At 40.1% G+C, this 21,659-nt stretch overlaps 1 protein-coding gene across 2 annotated transcripts in view; it reads left to right on the forward strand.

Annotated features, from left to right (window-relative positions):
- The window catches only part of pdxdc1 (pyridoxal-dependent decarboxylase domain containing 1), a 41,592-nt gene extending 20,387 nt beyond the window's left edge, over positions 1 to 21,205 (forward strand). For both annotated transcript variants that reach the window (XM_056401072.1, XM_056401071.1), the window contains exons 14-23: positions 4,402 to 4,462; positions 6,513 to 6,583; positions 7,232 to 7,337; positions 7,554 to 7,728; positions 8,093 to 8,211; positions 8,302 to 8,423; positions 11,082 to 11,174; positions 11,430 to 11,526; positions 12,587 to 12,685; positions 14,378 to 21,205. In XM_056401072.1, the coding sequence (XP_056257047.1) occupies positions 4,402 to 4,462; positions 6,513 to 6,583; positions 7,232 to 7,337; positions 7,554 to 7,728; positions 8,093 to 8,211; positions 8,302 to 8,423; positions 11,082 to 11,174; positions 11,430 to 11,526; positions 12,587 to 12,685; positions 14,378 to 14,661 (1,227 nt within the window). In that variant the 3' untranslated portion in view covers positions 14,662 to 21,205. The remainder of the gene's footprint in view (positions 1 to 4,401; positions 4,463 to 6,512; positions 6,584 to 7,231; positions 7,338 to 7,553; positions 7,729 to 8,092; positions 8,212 to 8,301; positions 8,424 to 11,081; positions 11,175 to 11,429; positions 11,527 to 12,586; positions 12,686 to 14,377) is intronic.
- Positions 21,206 to 21,659: the final 454 nt, after the last annotated feature.

Raw genomic sequence — 21,659 nt, forward strand, 5'->3', positions numbered from 1 at the left:
AACCTAACATGTATAAATAGCACCTACTATGCACTTTTGTTGCACTTCCTTATAGAGTCTCCTAGCACTTTAAATAGATGTAGTACTTACTAATACTTACACCAAGGTCTCCCACTGCACTGACACTTTGCTGATGTCCTTCACTTGTAAATTGCTTTGGAAAAAAGCGTCTGGCAAATGAGTAAATTCACTTGGTTTCAACTTTTGCTGCAGTGGTGGCAAGATGCTGAGTGGGTCAGTCAAATATTTGCAAGCACACATCTGTAACATGAATACCGTGTTTCTGTTGTTACTCTGTGATGATTGTGAGGGAAGATAAAGTAGATGCAGCCATGATGAGTTGTTGTAAACTCCTGTGAGTATCGTAAACTGTTGTGCAGTATTTTGGTGTTTGATAACTTCAGCATACTGTACATCTGCTTCAATTGGACTTCCTGGATCACATTTTAATATCCACTAGCTGTGTCCTAATTCAGGAGTTGCATTCTTCAGAAGCTTCATTTGAAGACTAGACTGTCCCATTTTGAAGGCTCCTTCAAATGTGGCGAGAATTGCATCCTTCTTTTCCTGGTCCAACCCATCCAAAGATTCACTGCGCGCCGGTAATGAAAGCAAACAACACTAACAGAGAGCCTGAAATGTAAGTAGAGCTAACAGTACAACTGTTAAAACTAAGGAGCTGAAAACCTCAAGTTTTAGTGAAAAAAAGTTGCATGTGTTCAAGGTTGCTAAGCGACGTGATGTAACGGTAAGGGCTGACACAAAGAAAAAATCTTCTGTAGCCCAGACCGTCTCATTTTAGTTCAGTCTGTCATGGCGTCCTCTGAAGGATGTGACCGCTGAATTGGGACACAGCAACTGTCACCACTGAAATTTTGCATCCAAAAGGTGAAAGGTCTGCATCACTGTGACATAACATTCTGCAGAAACTCTTTTCCGGCTGTAACTCAAGAACAGAAGGGGACGTTGTTACCATATTTCACATTAGGTCTGATACTGAACTGGTGACATTGATCTTGGTGTCCACCTTGAGACTGTGGTGACTGTATAGATCCTCTGAAGATGTGTGAGCAGCAAACATGTTTTAGAATTTGTAGCCTCCATATTTGTCTACTGTCATGGCTACAACTTTGTGTTGTAAAGGACTCAGCTTCAATGATTTGTCTTGTAAGAGTTGAGCCTCCTCACTTCCTCTCCCTGGATGACAACCAGTACAGGAGACCTCTTGTTTCTCTGCTCGTCCACCACAGGCTGATTGGTTTTGCTGATATTGAGCTTCGGGTGAATGTCGTTGCACCATGTGATGAAGCTCTCTATCAGTGCTCTGTGCTCAAAAAAAATCTCTTGAGTGAAAACAGCATGTTTCTCACTGGAATCTTAACACCTTTTATTTATTTTCCTTCAAAGGCTTCACTACATACAGTATATTATATGACCTGGCAGACATGAATGTAAACTGCAACGTGACTGACAACAACCATGAGATGGTAATTCTGGTTTCTGGTGCAGTCATCAAGTCAGCATTTTAATTTCTCCAACACTGGTTTATTATCATACATTGAAATGTTAGAAATACCTTTTTCTTCAGCCACATCCTCTAGCTCAAGGAAATACTTGAAACACTGGGCATGTTGAGATATACTGCATGTACTGCATGTTCTGGGTCTGCCCAAAGTTGTCCTCCCACTTGGAGATGGCTGGTAGGCATCCCAGTCAGATGCCCCAAAGACTCCAACTGGCTCCTTTCAATATGAAGGGGCAAATTAAAGATGAGAGCAACCCATACTGGGAGGCAGACAACTGCGAGGTGGTAATTCTAGTTCTGTTATAGTTTCTATCATTGTTTGCCATGTGCTGAACCTTTCCTCTGGTTGATACATGTTTGTTGTCATAGTCTGTGATTCTCATGGCACAAGTAGAGGCATCATATCTGGTGAGGTTTTGTTTTCTCTTTCTTTTGTCTACACCACTGTTTCTTCTTCCTGCTTGGTTGAAAACATCAACAGTCGTATGTTTGGGCCTCTGATGTGGTTTCCTGAACCTTCAGTTGTCTGTTTTAGCTTTGCCTGTTGGTAACTCCTGGGTCCTGTGTGAGACTGTTGCTTATATATACTTATATACTTCTGTGTGGTCCACCACGAAAGGGAGGAAAACCCTGTAGAAGAAGCCATCTGAGCTGCTCCCTGTGCCTCAGCCCACCAACAGTCTAACTACATTAGATACACTAAAACCTTTAAGGTCCTAGTACACTTCAAACAATCTGTGATCCTGTCCAAAGGTAAAAGTCACCACAGTCATAGGTGGGTCTGATTAGAGAGGGGCAAGATATGATCAGTCATAAAGAGGGGGTGCTGAGTCATCTCAGAGGCATTCATGGTGTTACACTCAGTTATACGTCACAGAAGTAGTTTTGTTAAAAACAAAAATGAACCTGAGAAAGAAGTTCAATCCCTATCTAGTTTCACACTGCTACACACCTGTCCACTCACTGTGTAAAGTCAGATTGTCTGTTTTGGAAAGTTACAAAAATCATTAGACAGTTCCATCAGGGGAAGAGGGTGTTTCAGATCCCGCTGATACTGATCTAGCACTTTGTTTGAAGCATACTGAGGGCTTGAGACAAGGCCTGGATGAAATGACCATTTGACAAACAGACACTTCTTTTTCTGGTTTTATAACCTGACAGCACCACACATGCACGTGAATTATTCATGACCCTCACATCAACACCTCAGAAACACTAGCCCTCATTTCAGCCCAACCCAGGCATGATGCTTGCCTTAACCCCTCACCTGGATGTCATCAATGATTGGCTTCACTCTGGGTTTTATTTCCTGGCTTAGTGTTGTATCACATGTAAATTCACAGAGATCAGTTGTTTTCTGAATCTGATTCCGGTTACACAGTCTGTAACTTCTGCCTCTAGGGGACATTGAGAAATACCATGGGATCATGGGAGTTCTTCCTGTTCACCACCATTGCTGTCATTGCAGCCAGATTCTCCCAGTATAGGATTCCTTCAGGGTCACTGGTTTTATCCAATGGAGTTATCCACAGAGGTCTCCTCCTCTCTAAAACAAATGGACCCCAATTATTAAAACCAATAAAAACACTGAATACAACAGTTTCATCCTGTAGGGGCTGCAAGCCGGGCAGACACTAACGTTTGCTCAGCTTGTTTCTCAGATAACTTATGATCCAGACTTTAAGGAGGTTTTTAAGGGCACCCGATTTATCCACAGAGGTGTCCTCCTCTCCAAAACAAACAGACCAGGTGATTATAACTGATGGAAACACTGAATAAAGCGGTTTGATGTTAAAATCAGTCTTTCTCCTATGCTGTTTGATGAACACAGGTTGCCTTAGAGAGGCTGCAAGCCGAGCTGCTGCTAATGTTTGCTCAGCTTGTTTCACTGATAATTTAGGATCCAGATATTCAGGAGGTTTTTACTAGCAGCCGAATTATCCACAGAGGTGTCTTCCTCTCCATAACAAATGGACCAGAGGATTAAAGCGTTTGGAGACACTGAATAAAGCAGTTTCAAATTAAAAATCAATCTTACTGTTAATCAGGCACTGGACATCTCCGATTGGGAGCCAAGCTGCCATTAACATTTACTCAGCTTTTTTCTCTGATAACTAAAAAATCAGTGTTGAGCTTCTGTCAGACAAACACAACACATGATCATAGAGGATATGATGTTATTGACAGGAGACCAAATGACACGTACTGTTACCATGATTAAAATCACAGATTTCTCTGGTTTGAGAATTGATGGAAACATTTGGGATAATGTAAGAACACAACTCAACAACATATAGAACATAGGTATAGTTGTTTTTAGACATTTTATTTCAGAAAATTTATATATTATACCTTTTGACACAAATATTAAGATGATGCTAAACAGGAGACAACAACCCTGGGTGATCTACTCAAAAACCCAGTCCAGGTGCTGCCTGTTACATGGTTCATGGACTTTATTTTGAAATATTTTCTAGTCATATTGGGGTAATTGAAGTGGCCAAAGCCATTTATTGATCTGTTTATTCAGTTTAGTTTTGATTTTATCTAAATCAAGCATCAGCTCGGGCATCTGTCCCCCCTGAGTCTTCTAAACTGGAGCTGTAGCTTTGCTTTGGGCTGCTCCATACCACTGAGAGGCAACAACCTGGGGCACCATCCCCTCCAATACAGAATATCTGTATGTGACATACAGTTACAATGACCATCCACATATATCAGCTTCAAAAGGCATGCACACAGAGCAAACTCTTAAATACATTGCACCTTTTCAACATATGATAATTGTTTTGCATGTCATTAAGAAAGTCACTTGAAAAGATTTAATGATAATGAATGTCTCAGGTTTCTGATTGGTGTGTTTTTGTGTCCAACAGGTGGAGGATGAACTCAACTCACCTGTGGTGCTGTTCAAGTTCTCCCAGGAAATGAGTGCTGGTGAGGGACTCACTCTCTGGACCTGACTAACATGATGGGGACAGGACTCTGTTTTAATGTTGGAGCAGTAATGTACCACAGGATGTCAACCCTGTGGTGAATTAACATTAGAAATGTGTTTGAAAAAAAAAGGCATCAGTATAATAATAAATTCTAAACTCAAAGGTCAACTTACTAATTTTTACTGCTTCATCAGAGATTGGAACTTGCTCAGTTGTCAGCACATGTACAGAACTGTGGTCATGTGATAACAGGTGGTTGTATGTACAGGGGGCCGGTTACCTCTGTCTGGTCATCCACTGACCTCTAGTCGACCTTTGACCTCCTGCCTGTGGAGACTTGGAGTGGTTTTGGTCTGGTGTTCACAGACAGCTAATGTTGTTCATCCAGTCTCTTATCCAGGGTCCACAGCTTTTACATGCGATGATGTCATGATGATGTCATACTCTTCCTCTCTACTGTCTTTAGGGTAGATCAGCAGAGATCTTAAGATGCTGAATGGTTTGTTGTGACTTACGGACACTGGTTAGATGTTCTGAGTCCCACTGGGAGGCCTCTTGCGGTGTCTGTGTCAGGGCGAATCTCTCATCATCCGCTCCTTGTACCTGTCTGCCTTACGTGGCCCTTGGACCCTCTGCCCCTCCCTCTCTCAATCTGCCTCCTCAGTGATAAGATGTGCTCTGTGTGGGAAGGTCCTGACTGATCATTCCTGTTGGTAATAGTGGTTGGAGTCAAAGGTCTGTGTGAGTGGTTTTCCTCTACAGTCTGGTCTTTAGCTGAAAAAGACTTTGAGATGTACTTGAAAGCTCTGAAAAGCTAGTAAGTTGACCTTTTGAGCTTATTTGACTTTTTTTTACACTTTTCCCAAAGTCAAATAACAGTTTTGGGTGGTGATTATTAATTATTGAGATAATACCAAGTAGGGGTCGGTGATATATCGAATATACTCCATGTATCGCAGCTTGTTCCACGTGGGATGTATAAAATGACAATATCACGAACACCGAGTATAAATTGTCACATAATTGGTTTAAGACACCGCATGAAGTTCTCTTTGGCGTTTCGTTCCTCTCGCTCTCTCCCTCTCACAGAAACGCATCCCCGCCCATTCTGAAGATTTCGCATGTTTGACGTAGGTGAGGAGGCGTGTGTGAATGTATGTGGAGCGGAGGGAACTGAAAAGTGAATCGCCAAAGCAAGTTTATCCGTATGTAGAAACGTTAACTGAATATAGAGGCAGACGAATTGGTTCAGAAAAGAAACGGCATTGGACTGTCTACCTTGCGTGTGGCCGGCAGCTGCGTTGCTGCTACTGCAGCTCTGTCTTTCTACATACGGTTTACCTTGGCTTTTGTTTTATCTCGTTCAGAGCAAGACACACACACAGAGATCGAGAGCAAAAGAGCGAGAGAAAGAGTACCTGGAAAATACTGCCCTTCACCTGTTAAATTATCAACATAATTATAACTAACATTGGGTTTCTGCTATGACCGTCTAGTACATGTGGCCTCTGTCTCTCCATACAATTGCTACAATGGTTTTAAATAAGTTGTATAATGTAACGATATATACAACTTTATATATATTTATAAATATATATAGTTATATATTTCTTTCATGTTGTGTCATATTCATATAAAGACCAGACATTTAAACTATAGGCTAGCGAAAGGAGCCAGTTATACATAATGTTGCTGGTATCATATCAGTATGACTATCAACAAAGGTTTTCCTGTCTATTTTTGCTGGGAACCACTCATCTTAAGTGAAAAACAGGTGAGATGCTGAATCTGTAGATCACACAAAACAGCAGCGAAGATGATAGTGTCTCTTTATGCACCAAAGGGTTAAAATCATGTGTTTATGAGTTTCTACACAGTGGATTTCAAATTATCACAATATATATCATGTATCACGATATAGCCTAAAAATGTCGTGATATTACTTTTAGGCCATTACCCAGTCCTAATACAAAGATAATAATGTTATACATAAAACAAACATAGAATATTGTATTTTTGCTTTATTTCCCTTTGTGCTATGTTTTTAGCGTCCAGTGGGGGCTCAGTGGAGGGATACTGTGCTGGGGAGAAAGAGGTCCTGGATGCCTTCAACAGATGGGTGAGTGTTTTTTTTTTTTTCTTCTATACTAAACACCCAGTGAACCCAGGATACAACACTGATAATGTGTCAAAGTTGCACTAAGAGTGTTTATTAAAACTAGCTGACCTGGCCTAGCCAGTGACCTCCGGGAATAGACCGGATGACAACCATGGGGGGGGAGGTGAGGTGAGGTGAGGTGAGGTGAGGTGAGCACCCCAACAGGACGGACAAACAGGGTACGAACCATGCTAACGGAAAAACGAAAAACAAACTATTCTTGATGTTATGTCTGACAGCTTCTTCAATTTTAGCAGCTAAACCATGTCCATGGTGTTTTATCTTCATATCCCAGTGTCATACTCTTTAGAATATCACCATGGATTTATGGGTGTTTAGCTGATAAGCACTTCTATCACTTTGTGTCTAATGCAGGTTTAATCTGTCACTCTTCTTATTGTTCTTTTGTGAACAGTTTCAAAACATCAGGATCATACGAGGACATTCAGTAAATTAGCAGCTTTTTCTGCGTGACAGCAAACGTTCAAAGAGTCAGAACTGAACCTTTTTCAGACAAAATAAAACAGGCAGTTTTGTTGTCAGTGCTTTAAACACTGGCATCTTAAGTTGACCAACAATTCAGTTTATGTTTATCCTCTTTGTTTGTAGCTGGGTGAACAGCTTGCTCAGTTGGTTCCCACCAGTGGAGTAGATGTGGTGGAGCTTGAAGACGAGGGAACCTGTGTTCGCTTCAGCCCCCTCCTGACTGCTGCAGGTAACACAAACACAGACAAGCACAACATTCTGCCTTAATGTTGTGCTTGTTTTTAATATTGTTAATATCAGTCATAGTGCAGTGCCCTTTCAAAATGTGCCTGTCGGTGCCCTGATGGGAGCAAACTCGCAAAGCGACAGTCTGTGATGTCATCAGTTTATGTGAGGGTAAGGGTTGGGGTTTTGGTATGTTAACCGACTTCTCCCTCCCACCCAGTCCTGGGCACCCAGCATAAGGATGTTGAGGACCTGGTGGAGAAGCTGATGGAGCTAGTGCCTGTGATGAGCTCCACAATGTGCCTCCGACAGGACTTCAGAGAGGAGACCCACCGACACGCAGCCACGCTCAGATACATGGAGGAGCTCAGCTGGCCTGGCCTGGGAGCTGTCCGGTAAGAGCTCTGCAGTAAACCATCTGCTTTACATGAAGAAAATAGAATCAATTTAATGAACCTTCAGCTTTGACGTCTCTGAGAAGATTCTTCTGATATCAGATCAGTCAGACCAGTACTCTAACCTCACATTTATTTTTCATTTATGCCAAGTGCATGAAGCGTTCAGAGCACAGATGAGGGTTTGAATCCAAGCTGAAGAACATGTCCAGGAGACATGAAGTTGATAAACTGATGATTTGACTTAATAAACTCCTCAGGTAGTCCATGTGGGTGAGGTAAGGACACTGATGAGTGGGAGAGGTTCAGTGGAAGTGAGCATAGGGTTTGATGATGGGGTTGTGACAGATGTGTGGTTGTTCAGGTACGAGCCGCAGGCTGAAGAGATGGATGAGAGCAGGAGGAAGCAGGAGCTGGAAAAAATTAACACTGAGCTGCTGAAGAAACTACAAGAGCTTGACACGGACATCGTCTTCTCCACTGGTTAGTCCTGCTTCACACCATAGAGGCCTTTCAACAGTGTGACTGACAGCATGTATTTTACTCTCACCTTCTCTCTTCCTCTCTTCCCAGGTCCTGAGTTTGGAACAGAGGAGGGCTTTATCTTCATTGGCATGGTGACTGAGGACGTTGATGTTTCAGAATTGGTGGATACAATAGCTGCCTTGGGGAGGGACATAGAGGAGAGCGGAAGGGTAACTGCTATATTAATTTTATATGATACCTGAAGGTCATTGGACAGTATGGACATTGTGTAATTATAGCCCATCTTTCAATAAAGAAAGAATTGGATGAAATATTTTGTCTGACACCAGAAACGTAATGTTCTCTACAATTTTACATCAGGCCTAAGATTATTCTATTAGCTTCCTAACGAATCAAAGAATAAATAAATAAAGTGTTTTACAATAAAAGACTAAATAAAGACATAAAATAGAGACTCAACATAGAAATAATCGAAAGTTTCAGAGCTTCAGTGAGGATTTTCCTTTTTATTGAAAAAAAAAACAGCTATAGAATGCAATTATCACAAAAAATAAATGACAGCCATCGTCCATACAAACAAATGAACTGATATGTAGGCCTGTAAACAATAGCATTTAGCCAATTAGCCACGTGGGTAACCTAACACTAGCATGCATGTCACACCAGCATCAGCCACAACAGAAATATTTTAGCAGTTATAAGACGTCTGAACTGTTACTTACAGTTTTCAGGTGATTTGTGAAATGCCTGTTTCCTTAGTCATTTCTTACAATTGACTTTTTGGGGCTGTTTCACAAATTTGTTCATCCAGACACTTGACTTTTTCCACATCTGTCTAGGGTTGCTGTCCCTTGTAAGCCTGACACATTGCTCCTATGTAGTTTTTGTTATTGTTACATAGCTAAGAATGTAAGCATTAGCACCTGTTTAATTACCAAGAGCTTCAGCTACATCTTCAGGACAGACTGGACGCTACAGTGACTCGGTATTGCAAGGTGACGAGATGGATCGGAGCTAGCTGGTTAGCAAACTAAGTTCAGTAGGAGAAAACAAGTGATAGAAATAAAACAAGAGTTAACATTAGTGTTTCTTTCCACCTCTGGAGACAGCTGTTGGTGAATAAAGGAATGACGTTTGAAAGTTTCTTCAAGACTGGTAACTAAACAGCTGCTAATGCTAATGTTAGCTATGTAGCAATAGCAAAACTTACATACAGCTTCTTTAACTGTGAGAGTAACATGATACAGGCCAACATTAAACTTGTCTGTTGTCTCTCTGCAGTCAGTGTCATGTACTCACCCAAAGATCTTTTGTTTGGGAAGAAGCCCCACTCTGTAGAGTCTCTACAGTCGTGAGTGTTTCTTTAGTTCCAACCAGCCAATTAACTCTAACAGAGTGATAAGTCTTCCTTCTACTGTAGCTGATCACTTCATGCTCATGTCAGGAGATGTTTAATCCCAGTGAAGCTTTCATTCACATCATATCAATAATTTGTGTGTCAGATAAAGTATTTGTTATTTCAGTGCATGATGTATGGTACATATCTAATTGACAGTTAGTAAATAGAAGTATAGGATTGGACTTAAAATAGCGAATATTACAGGACTTGGATTGAAATCAGGGACCAAGGTTTTCTTGTATCTCAGGAGAAGACCAGCAGGTGAAAGATAAGGACCTCCAACTGTAAAAGTTTCCATTTTCCCTCCAGTATAATAGCAGTCAACACAGGCATGTAAGATGCTGTGGCCTGCAGTATGAGATCCAATAGCACCAACACAGAACACTCGCCCACATCACCATGAATTAATGTGTGATTTGAGACTTTCACTGCTCCACTTCTCGCTGTCCTGCTGAACATAGTGTCATCAAAAATTAAACATTTAGACATTTGTTTGTCTATTTTCTGCTGATGTATTGTTTCACAACAGAAATGTATCATTGATGTGACATGACCACTTCCTACAAGGCTGTCAGGATGCTGGCTTGTTTTAAAGGCCATACATGGTCTTGCACATCAGTATCTCTCTGACGTGGTTGTGAGGGATGAACCAGCTAGACCCCTCAGGTCAGCTGGAACAGGCCGTCTGGTTATTCCCTGGGTCTCCACGAAAACTGGTGAAACTGCTTCAGCTTTTATGCTCCATGCTGCTGGAACAGGCTGCCTAATGATATCAGAGGTGCTGCTACGCTATCATCTCTTCAATCTGAACTGGAAACTTTCCTTTTAGCTGCTCTTTCTAGTCGTCTGGTTTGCTGGTCTTAATTTACCTTTTATTGGTTTTATGTCTTATTTTTATTGGTCTGATTATTATTTGAATAATTACATTTTATTTCTACTTTTTAATATTTTTTATTTACATATCTTTTTTACGGTTGTTGGTCCTAATTATTTCATTTTCTTAATGGTCTTTAATTCATACGCATCATTTATGGGTCTGTTTTCATTTGTGTCCAATGTTTTATCTTTACACTATTCACGTAGTTTTTGTGGTTGTAACTTCCTTGATAATTCATGCTTTATGCAGCACATTGTGCTTCCACCTGGAATGAAATGTGTTGTATAAATAAGGCTTTGCTTTGCTAGATAGTTCAAGTGACGGTCAGAGGGTCAGGTGCAGGAGTTTGATGATGGGAGAGATCCAGGCTTCTCAGATCTTACTGTTAACTCTGTCACAAATGACAGAAGTAAACCCATCAATCATCCATCTAGTGATCTAGAAAGGTGTCAGCTGCCAAATGACGTCACACAGACGACACTGTCTGGAACAAATGAGCAATTACTGCATATCACCATAGGTGTCACCAAAGATAACCAAACTATATCATGATATCACATTTGTAAATAGTTGTGACTCTCTCCTGTGCAGCTGTTGGAGAACATGACAGAGGTGGTGAGGAAAGGCATCCTGGAGGCAGAGCTGCAGCTACAGAAGGCCAATGAGGAGAAACTCATGGAGGAGGTGTGTGTGTGTGTGTGTGTGTGTGTGTGTGTGTGTGTGTGTGTGTGTGTGTGTGTGTGTGTGTGTGTGTGTGTGTGTGTGTGTGTGTGTGTGAACAGATGTAGTATGGTGGGTGGTCCTTTGTGTAGTAAAACTAACACGTGTGTTTGCTCTCTTGCTTCATAAATTGTGAGTGTGGTTTTGTGTGTTAAATTATATAAATCTAATCCACTGATATGATTGACTTCTTTGTGTGTGTGTGTGTGTGTGTTATAGGGGATGCTGAGGCAGCTTCCTCTGGTCGGCTCTGTTTTAAACTGGTTCTCTCCAGTTCAGAGCTCCATAAAGGGAAGGACCTTTAACCTGGCTGCAGGTATTGTGTGTCACTGTGTGATGAGACTCTAGTCTCTTGAATAGAGGGAATTATCATAAATAAGAAGAATCATTTCTTTTTCATTTTAATTCAGATAGAAACACACTATTGACAAAAATAGTAAGTAATGAGTTTTAAGTATTCTGTTCCTCATTAGCACACATGCTGTGTCCTGAATGTTTGGATTGTAGCAGATAAGCTGTGAAGTAAGCTGAGAACTCAACACACTGCAACTTCAAAAAACACATGCAAACACAAACAAATTCAGAAATCATTTTCATCAGTTTGATAACACATGTGCTGCAAATACTCACAACATAAGCAAATACACAAACGTGCTGCAAGTAGCACAGATGACAATGGAAGTGTTTCCAGGGGACACTAAAAAGTGATGAACCCGGCTTGGACGCACTTGGGCTCAAGTGGAAAAGTCAAAACAATCTCCTCTCTAACCTTTTCCCCTCGACCTTAATGGAAATAATCATGAGGTCGAGGAAAGATGTGAAAGAGAATTCATTAGGATTTAAGAAAACACAACGGTGGTGCGGAGAGAATCCAACTGCCTTTACACTATGATTTTTTTTTTTTTTTTTAACTAACTTTATTTATTTATTTTATATAACACATGGATGATAAATCTTAATATCGATTCATTCCCCCATTTCAAATCACAACTCAAAACACATCTGTTTAAAACTGCCTTTTCAATCTGATGCCAATTGCTCTGTCACTTTTGTATTTATTTTATTTTTATATTTCATTTTTATTGTTGCTTCTTCTTAATGTGTTTTTAATCTCAATTTGTGTAACTCTGTACAGTGTCCTTGAGTGCCAAGAAAGGCGCCTTTAGATAAAATTTATTATTATTATTATTATTATTATTATTACATGTCAAAAACATACATACATGTGATATTTGGTGCTACATGCAGGCTGTAACCAAAGCACTGTGTGTATAATGCTAATTAGCTCTTATAAAAAGTATATATCATAAGTATGTAAATGTTTGTCAGTGTATGTGTGTAACATACATGTACATGTTCATGGTGTGTGTACACAGGTTCCCTGGACTCCACAGAGGTAACATACTCCACCAAGGCCCAGGCAGGAAGGCCGTCCTTGCAGGACACTCCCACCTCCTCATCAAAGAGACTGCCAGGTAGGATTGTCCGGCAGAACTTAATTTTACCTCATTAATATGCAAATGAGTATCCTTGATGACAAACTATCATTGCTTTCAGCATACATGTTCTTTTGTCGTGGACCCCATGGTGGGACATAACATAATCCCAGTGCCTCTTGTTTTATAATGTCTTTTATATTTTATGTCTTCTTTAAAGTAATCTGTAACTTTTCCACATGAAAACATTTAAAAACATCTAGACCTGTGTTCTATATGATGTTGAGTTGTGTTCTTACATTATCACAAATGTTTCCATCAATTCTGAAACCAGAGAAATCTGTGATTTTAATCATGGTAACAGTACATGTCATTGGTCTCCTGTCAATGACATCATATCCTCTATGATCATGTGTCAGTGTGTTTGTTTGACAGAAGCTCAACATTGACTTTTATCTAGTTTTAAGTGACAAACATTTTTTACACCTTGGTGGTTTTCAGCTCTATATTTGAACCAGATGAAGGATTTTAGTCGTCGGACGTCTGGATCTGAAGTTATCAGAGAAACAAGCTGAGGAAATGTTAGACAGCTCAGCTCCCAGCTGCTGGAGACGCCTTGTCCTGTGTCACTGAACAGCATCTGTGAATCTCTGATTTTAAAGTCAAACTGCTTTATTCAGTTTTTCTAGTGGTTTGAATCCCCTGGTGTTTTGTTATGGAGAGGAGGACACCTCTCTGGATAATTCAGCTGCTGGTAAAAACCTGCTGAACGTCTGGTTCATAAGTTATCAGAGAAACAATCAGAACAAAGGTTAGCATCAATCTCAGCCCAACTCTTCCCTGACGTCTCTGTCCTCCGTACAGCATCGCTCAAACACTGACTTTAAATGTCAAACGGTTAGAATCACCGGGTCTGTTTGATTTCCTTAACCACTGACACTGAAGGAATCCAAACCGGGAGGAGACAACAACTCCCATGATCCCACGCTATTTCATGACGTCACCCGACACCGTCTTTTATTATTGTTTTGATTGAGTGACCCTATAGAGGCAGAAGTTACAGACTGTGGGTTGAAAGCACTTTGACAACCCTTGTTTTTGAAAGGTGTCATATAAATAGTCTTGCTAAGTCATCTGTAGATGGTGCAACACAGCCAATAGGCTTCCATAGCGTCCTCCACTTTGGACTTTTCAGCTCGCTGTTCCGTCAGAGTTCAGCTCTGTTTGTGAAAGTTTCTTTTTTTTTTTTTTTTTTTTTTTTCTTAAGTCATTTTTTGGGCTTTTAATGCCTTTATTCTTGGAACAGTGTGAGAGAGACAGGAAAGTTGGGGAGAGAGAGAGCGGATGACATGCAGCAAAGAGACATAGGTTGGACCCAAACCCAGGCTGCTGCACTTAGGACTAATGGTACGCGCTCTACCAGGTGAGACACCGAGGCGTCCCCGTGAAACTTAAACTTGATGTGAAAACATTTTCACAGATATACTTCATCCCCATGAGCAGATCCATTGAAGTGGTGATTCTGTTGGATCAGATATGAAGTTTTCTTCATCTACAGTGTGTTGATTTGTGTTTTTGTCACTTCAGGCTTTGCCTCAGGTTTTTTTGACAGGCTTCTAAATATTGTCAGTGTGGAAACATTTGCCTCAACACCAACACATATTTCCCTCTGCTGCTGCAGGTTAACCAACACTCACCTTGTTCACTTCCTGTCTTTATGTTTTCTCACAGGTCAGAGGTTATTCCAGCGCCCAGGGGCGAGCTCCGACTCCTTCAGTGAGACCAGCTCCATCGGACAAGCCGATGAGACGACCAGGGAGGAGAGTGTCACTGTGAGCAGCAGCATCCACCCTCCCCCCACTCCACCTGCACCAGAGGACTCACACACTGGAAGTGACGTCTCACCACAGGAAGTCCAGGAGTCCTCTGAGCAGGTGCAGGCACAGGTGGAGACTGAGGAGGCCTCAGAGGAGAGGCCGTCTGAAGACCAAGAGGTGGAGCAGAGCTTTAGATAGGACGAGTCTGTGCACATGTCTTCCAGCTGTCCTCTAAATGGTACCAGCCTAACAGATGTTTAAAAAGGGATTTCAGTGTGAATGTAACTCTTCCAGATGTGAAGGAAAACCGATGGAACTAGATCAGGCAGCGTGTCTCCGTCTGATGTGTCAGGTCAGAGAGGACCTCAGAGTTAAAAGAGAAATCCACCCATGGATACATTTACATCGTACCCGATGCATTCTACTGATTTAGTGATAGAGTTTTAATATATGTTTCCTCTGCCTGATGATCGCTCACATTTTTCTTGCCATGTTTAATCACTCCTGTAGGGACATAAACAAGCTGTTTTCATTTCATTCATTCACGTACGACTTGTTAGTGAAATGAGCAGTGATGGGTCTGTTGAGGCTTCTGTCTGGGGGTGAACAGGTGTACTGTACCTGCCTCTGTATGATTGCTGCCTTTACACTGATGAAAAATGTTCTGCTGTCAAACACTACAAATATCTTTGACTCTGTCATCTCTGGCTTACTGTGTATTCAAGAATACACTTGACCACAGGATGGAGTGAAGTGTTTCTGGGTGGATTTTTCCTTTAAACACAGGATGGAATAGAGTTCAGTGACTCTGTCTTGATTTTTACACTGATCTCTGTGTGTGTCCTGATCATAGAGCAGAGGAGTAGCCATATTGCACACTGATTTTTTTTTTAGATATAAAGAGAAATATGATTCTTTAATACTCCATTCACCTGAGCACTCAACTGGAAATAAAGCAGCTAAATATTTAAGCAATGAGTGCTGCAATTAAAATGTTTAGATTCCTCACTGTAAATAGTCTACACGCAAAATGTATTTAACTTGCCCAATTACTGACTATAATAATTTATGATCAAATTAATCTGTAGAGGAAGAGAAGTATTTAATTACAAATGGCTCCTAATGACAGCAGTCACCTGCTTCCAAGCTTCAAACACTCCCTTCATGTGAGCACTGCCCCGCAACACTGTGATGGATCGTTAGAGTCACTGCAGGAAAAATATAGTCCAAATATTCTGAGAAATCAAACATTATGAGGATGAAAAAAAAAATTCACAAAACGACAAGAATAAGGCCACAGTTTTTCCATTAGAAACATCACATCTTGAATGAAAAAAAATACTTATAACATGCTATTACAAGATAAAACTGTCGTTTTATATTAACTGGTCACATTATAAAAGTAAAACTGTCATTTTACAAAAAAATAATTTTAAGATGAAGTTGTTATTGTACAAGAAAAAGTTATCTGAGATAATTAGAGAGGGAGTTGTAGCTTTACAAGGAAAGTAAAGAAATTCATTGTAATTTTACAAAAACAGTCTTGATCTACAAGATGAAAAAGTCACATTACAAGACACATCTGTAATTTTATAAAGACCTGATGTTACAAGATAAAGATGTAATTTCATAAGAAAAATTCTGAGATAAATTCATAACTTTACAGGAAAAGGTGGTATTATGAGACTGGTCATGTTTTGAGGCAGAAAAACAACATGTTGTATTATTGGACTGTGTACAGTAGATCACTGCCTGTGCACTGTTCACACACACAGTTACTGTCGTTCCTGTTTCCACTGCAGTCATTTTATAAGTATACAGCTGTGCTCTCTGTGCACACCAGCCGCATGATACCTGTGTCATTACATACAGTCACTGTGCAACAAGTGGACTGTAATTTTGTCAGGTCTCACCCTGAGCTCAGTCTGACAGTGTGTAGCTACAGTTGGTGATAATGTGCTCAAACCTAAAACCTTCAGATCCTCCACGCTCCTCATTTAGTAAATGTCAGTACACTACTGTTCTGTTAACTACAGAGAATTCAAATATAGCTTTATCATAACATCATTAACGTATTCTCAAAATCAAACTTGTGATCGTAAAATTACAACATTGTTCCCATAATATCACCTTTTCTCCTAAAATTATCAGTCATAATGTTGCAATTTTTGCAAATTCTGACTTTTGTCAAAACATTAAGATCATTCTGAAACTCTCAGACTTTGTTACAACAGTGGCCCCAACACTCCATCACCACAACTTTATTCCCTTTACAGTTACAGCTGGGTTTAGAGTTATAACATGTTTTTAATTCTTCTGTAGATGTTTCTTATTTTGTGAGCAGCGAGAGGCCTCTTGCCGCAGAGGGGCAGGGCTTGTTATGTATTTACTGTATGTGGAATATTTCTTTTCTTTCTCAAAAACATCCTGCCAGTCTTCAGTCAGACTACTTCCTGTCCTGGACCACCCTGTGATTCTCAAGTGCAATGTTAGAGTGGCATCCAGGTGTTGACCAGCTGCAACAGCGTGGCTGGTATCGTTTTCACCTTGTGAACAATATTATTGAAATCACAATATGACCAAGTGCAATTTCCAAATCTCAGGAGCTGCAGTTTTTTTTTTTTTGATAAATGTTAAATGTGTCAAATGTGTGACCATAAACGGAGCATTGTGGTGCTACAGAGACGCAGCGGCTACAAACATTATTTTCCAGATGTCACAGAAATCATCATGTGTGGCAATTTATGTGTTTCTTTCAGTGAAAATGAAATACAGAAACTACTCTAAAACTAAACTCTAAACTGTTCCCACTAAAATTGTGGGACATTTCACAACATCTGCCGAAATAATCGCACTAGGATTTTTTTTTTTTTTGCATATTGATCCGTGTGTGTGTGTCATCATGACAAAAGGTGTTCCTGGAGACACTGACTGTAGCAGCAACTTCCACAGAGGAGGTCCTGGCAGGTGTTTATATGTGTGTGGACAGGTTTTTGTCACAATCTGTAAGATACAGTCACAAAACTTTACAGGTGTGTAGGTGAGATCAAAATGAAGGCTGAGTTCAAAGATGGGTGTTGTCGGACCAATGCGTACTGAGTACTGGTGTAGCTAACTCCAACTAAGAGCGAACAGACACACAGCAGTATAGACTCACAAGGTGAAAGCGATATCGGCCCCACTGTTGTAGCTGGTAATGTAGTAATAATTACTGAGTGCTGGGCTTGAGCAGCTGCTGTGATCCCATCACAGGATGGTCTGTGATGATGGATGGTCTCTTGGTTCTTATTTTGTTTGTTTGTGTCTCTTTTTTCCTTTCACTGTGTCGAACAGCTCAGTTGATTGTGTGAGGCTTTGAAATTCACCCCCCCGACACCAACGTCCCATCTTTTGCTTCCCTTGGTATGAATAATAATCACAAAGCAGCAAAGGCAGAGTCTCAGCACGTTGTGTGCACTTCAGTAACATCCTGTAACATTCTGTTTTACATGATTGTACATTACTTTGTAGTGTGCCTATCACACCGGGACATTTTCAGAGGAAATCCTAAAGACCCTGATGCACTGTGCGGTCCCAGATGAAAATCAGTCAATGGTGAGACACGTTCACCAAAGACTGATCTGAGCTTTGGAAACCAAAGACAGTCTGCTCAGTGTAGCCACACCCACAAACCAACCAATCAGAACACAGTATGAAATGACACAAACAGTGTCCGACATGACATTGAAACTGTTGGTAAATGTGCCCTCAATACTGATATTACACTGTAGAGTCTGACAGGTTGTAGTCGACCATCTCACACAGTGTAATGTGTAACAAACAGATTGTGTCGGGGCCTTAAAAGATAACTCACATTTTTTAACCTGGGCCTGATTTTCCATGTGTTTGGATGTAAATGATTGATAGGGACAAAAATCCTTACAATCAGAACAGTCGACCAGGCAACTGCTAAACAGCTGCTACAACATAAACAACGGGGCGTTTGATCTGTGTCATTCAGCGTTCCTTGTTCCTTCCAGCAACAGGTTCAGATTGTTACTCTGAGTGTCTGACAACAAGATTCTTACACAAAGCCACCAGACTCCAAGGATAGACTGATGAGATCTTGATGGTCAAAGGTCAAGGTCACTGTGACATCACAAAACACCTTTTAGACATTACTCAAAACTTCACACAGAAATTATGACAAAATTTGTCACAAATGTTTAATATTAGGGATGCAACCTGAAACTAGTCTGAGTGGCGGAGGGATACAACGATGAGGAGGGGATTCTAGTTTTGGAGAGCAGTGTTACTTTGCTATATTACTGATCATCTGTGTTCTGGATGTCCACCTCTAGGAGAGTAGCCACAGAACTAAATCATCTCCATTTATAGACAGTTTGTGTGACTGGACTGATGAAGATCTGAACTCTTTGAGATGAGTCTGTAAAACTTTCAGCTTTATGCTCAAACAAACACATGGGAAAATAAGGCCCAGGTGAATCCACACTTGATATGAAACTGTGATGGGAACATGCAGAACATGCAAATTTCTGTAAAAAAAAAAAAAAAAACATGAGGAGCAGCTTCTCATCATTAAGGGATTGTCAGTGTTTCATATATGATATTGGAGTTCAGTGGGAGTGAATGAGCCTCAGTAGATGTGGTAGTAATGGCTTTACCTGAATGTAAAACATTAAAACAAAAGGAAAATGTCCAACAATGAAAACCTGAAGACAGATGTGGCTGGACTGGCCCTGTAGTAGACTGAGGCAGGGGGTGGAACATTTACTGTAAAGAGTTATTAAAATGGTTTAATAAGGAATTAACACAGAGGAGATTACAAAAGCTTTATTGCACTTGTTCTGTAGATACTACTGTTCTTTATTTAATTTCTTAAATGGTGTAAATGAAGCAGATTAATGATTATTTTTGTCATGTGATTATAATGCAAAGTTGAATCAATAACTTTCTATGTTTGATGAAGAACTTTTGGTTTGATATGAAATGTCCTGCAGCTTTCACTGTCTTGAATGATTGTATTTAATCAGCAGAATCCTTCCTCTTGAATATTTTCTACAATTAATTTACAGCACAGAAACACGTTTGTTGTGTACATTCTGTCTGTCAACAGATTAAATTGTAAGTTTTCTAGTCTGAATGTGAGGCCACGGCTTTCTGTAGTAGTTCAACCTCTCCAGCTGATTTTCAGTCTTCCTCTTGGTCAGTCAATGCGACTGGTGTGTCAATGATGCAGTTAGTCAGCATATGTTCTTAAATACACCTAACTGTAATTGTACTTGAGCCCCAGCACATAATGCACATGTAATGCATATATATGCACATATAATGACAAAATGAGATAATTACATAATGGAAAAGTGCTGTGTGTGTACATGTACACCTTGTAACAGAATTTTACAAATAAAAGGGTAATACTACAGCATATCTGTAATGGTGCTAGAAAAGGAGCCAAATGACTTTTGGAGTGGAAACTGTAGAAGTTTAGAACAGAGCCAGTCTGAGGCAGCGGTGGTGGGCGAGTGAAACCGTGACTGGACTCAAAACTGAATCTACATGTGTTCACAATCTGCCTTCATGTGTGAATCTGAGGCCTTGACAACCAGCAGTAAAACATGCACTACAATACAAATAAAACTGATTTAAAATAATACTGATAACCAGAGGTGTGGACTTGAGTCACATGACTTGGACTTGAGACAGATTTGACTCATTCATCACTTAAAACTTGACAACGAAAACTTATTTGCAACACGACTTTGACTCGTACATTCACTTGGAATTAGCCGTTGAACCTGGAATGACTTGATATCCTTCCCAAACCCAAAGATTAACAATGATGTGTCACAAAAAAAAAAGCTAAACTTTGAGTCAATCCGACAACAACCAATCACATTGCACAAGCAGGAGGGAGAAGGGTGCGTTTGTCGGTGTAATATGCAAAACATTGAGCTCAGAAATAAGAATGACACACCGAGACACATGTCATTTTGCTCTTAAATATTTTGATATTTAAAATTTAGGACTGGACTGGACCCAAGTCCAGGTCGTTGGTCTTGTCTTCAGACTTTTGTAGCCAAGACTTTAGACTTACTTGTGACTTGGCCCTGGTCTTTTATATTATGTCTTTTAATTGTCTCTTATATTTTCACATACACAGTAATGGACATAGAAATTGTAACACGTGTACAATCTAGTGCAACAGATCTCCAGATCTAGTCCATCCACCGCTTCATGCACAGGAAGTGAGTCCTAGTTGCATTATATTCTACAAGTGTTGGTTTCATTGAGTTGCTGTTATGTGAACTAACAATGATCATATAATCATAACAAATAATTACATCACACTTTAATGTAAAAGCTGAACTGGCAAGTTATGTCCTCTGAATGTGAAGTTTACACCTTCAGGAGTTTCTTTTATATGAACAGGCCACTGTCTCTAGTTGAACTGGTAATTTAATGGTCGGACCAGTTAAACGCCTGAGGGCATATTCAAAACCACTAAATTTTCAGAGATGATACACATTACGTACACAAGATAATGCGTTTCAATTTATTTGATCAGTCAAGATTATCCCTTAGGAGCTTTTTATATGATTTATTTGTTGATTAATGTAGTGTAGTTGTATGACTTACTCCATGTCAATGAGACTGAATCCATTAATGGATAAAAGGAAAAAGGGAATGACTTCAGTGACTGAGATTGGTGTTTTTTTTTAAAATTAAATCATGAACTCAGTACGTTGCTGTTGTATTGTCTTCATTTTTCTCATTAGTTTGGGGAACAGGGTGAAGTTTAATAACGTTATTATTGTTGCTACAATTAGTGAAAAAACTTTCTCAACAAATCTTCATGAGGAATTTTTCGAAATCCCATATTTATAGGAGATTCAATGTGAGAGTTAAAATGTTGAACCTGAGTATAGTGAACCTTCCAAACGAAAATGAGTTTATATGAGTGAGTGAATTAAGTTGTATTATTGAGCTTAAGTCATTTTCCATCTGCTACAAAACCTGAGTCGAATCTGCGGTTCCTGAAAATGTCAGAAACTACTGACGTAAACTGTCTCCCACGAGCCTTTGGGAAATATAGTTTTCTTGCCCTAAAAACTCCTTTAAAGCAAACGTTTTACGCTCTTGAATAAGACTTCATATCCCAGAGGGCACCGCGGGTAGCACGTCGACTGACGGGA

This window comes from Seriola aureovittata, chromosome 17 (assembly GCF_021018895.1).
Source record: "Seriola aureovittata isolate HTS-2021-v1 ecotype China chromosome 17, ASM2101889v1, whole genome shotgun sequence".
NCBI classification, from domain to species: domain Eukaryota; kingdom Metazoa; phylum Chordata; class Actinopteri; order Carangiformes; family Carangidae; genus Seriola; species Seriola aureovittata.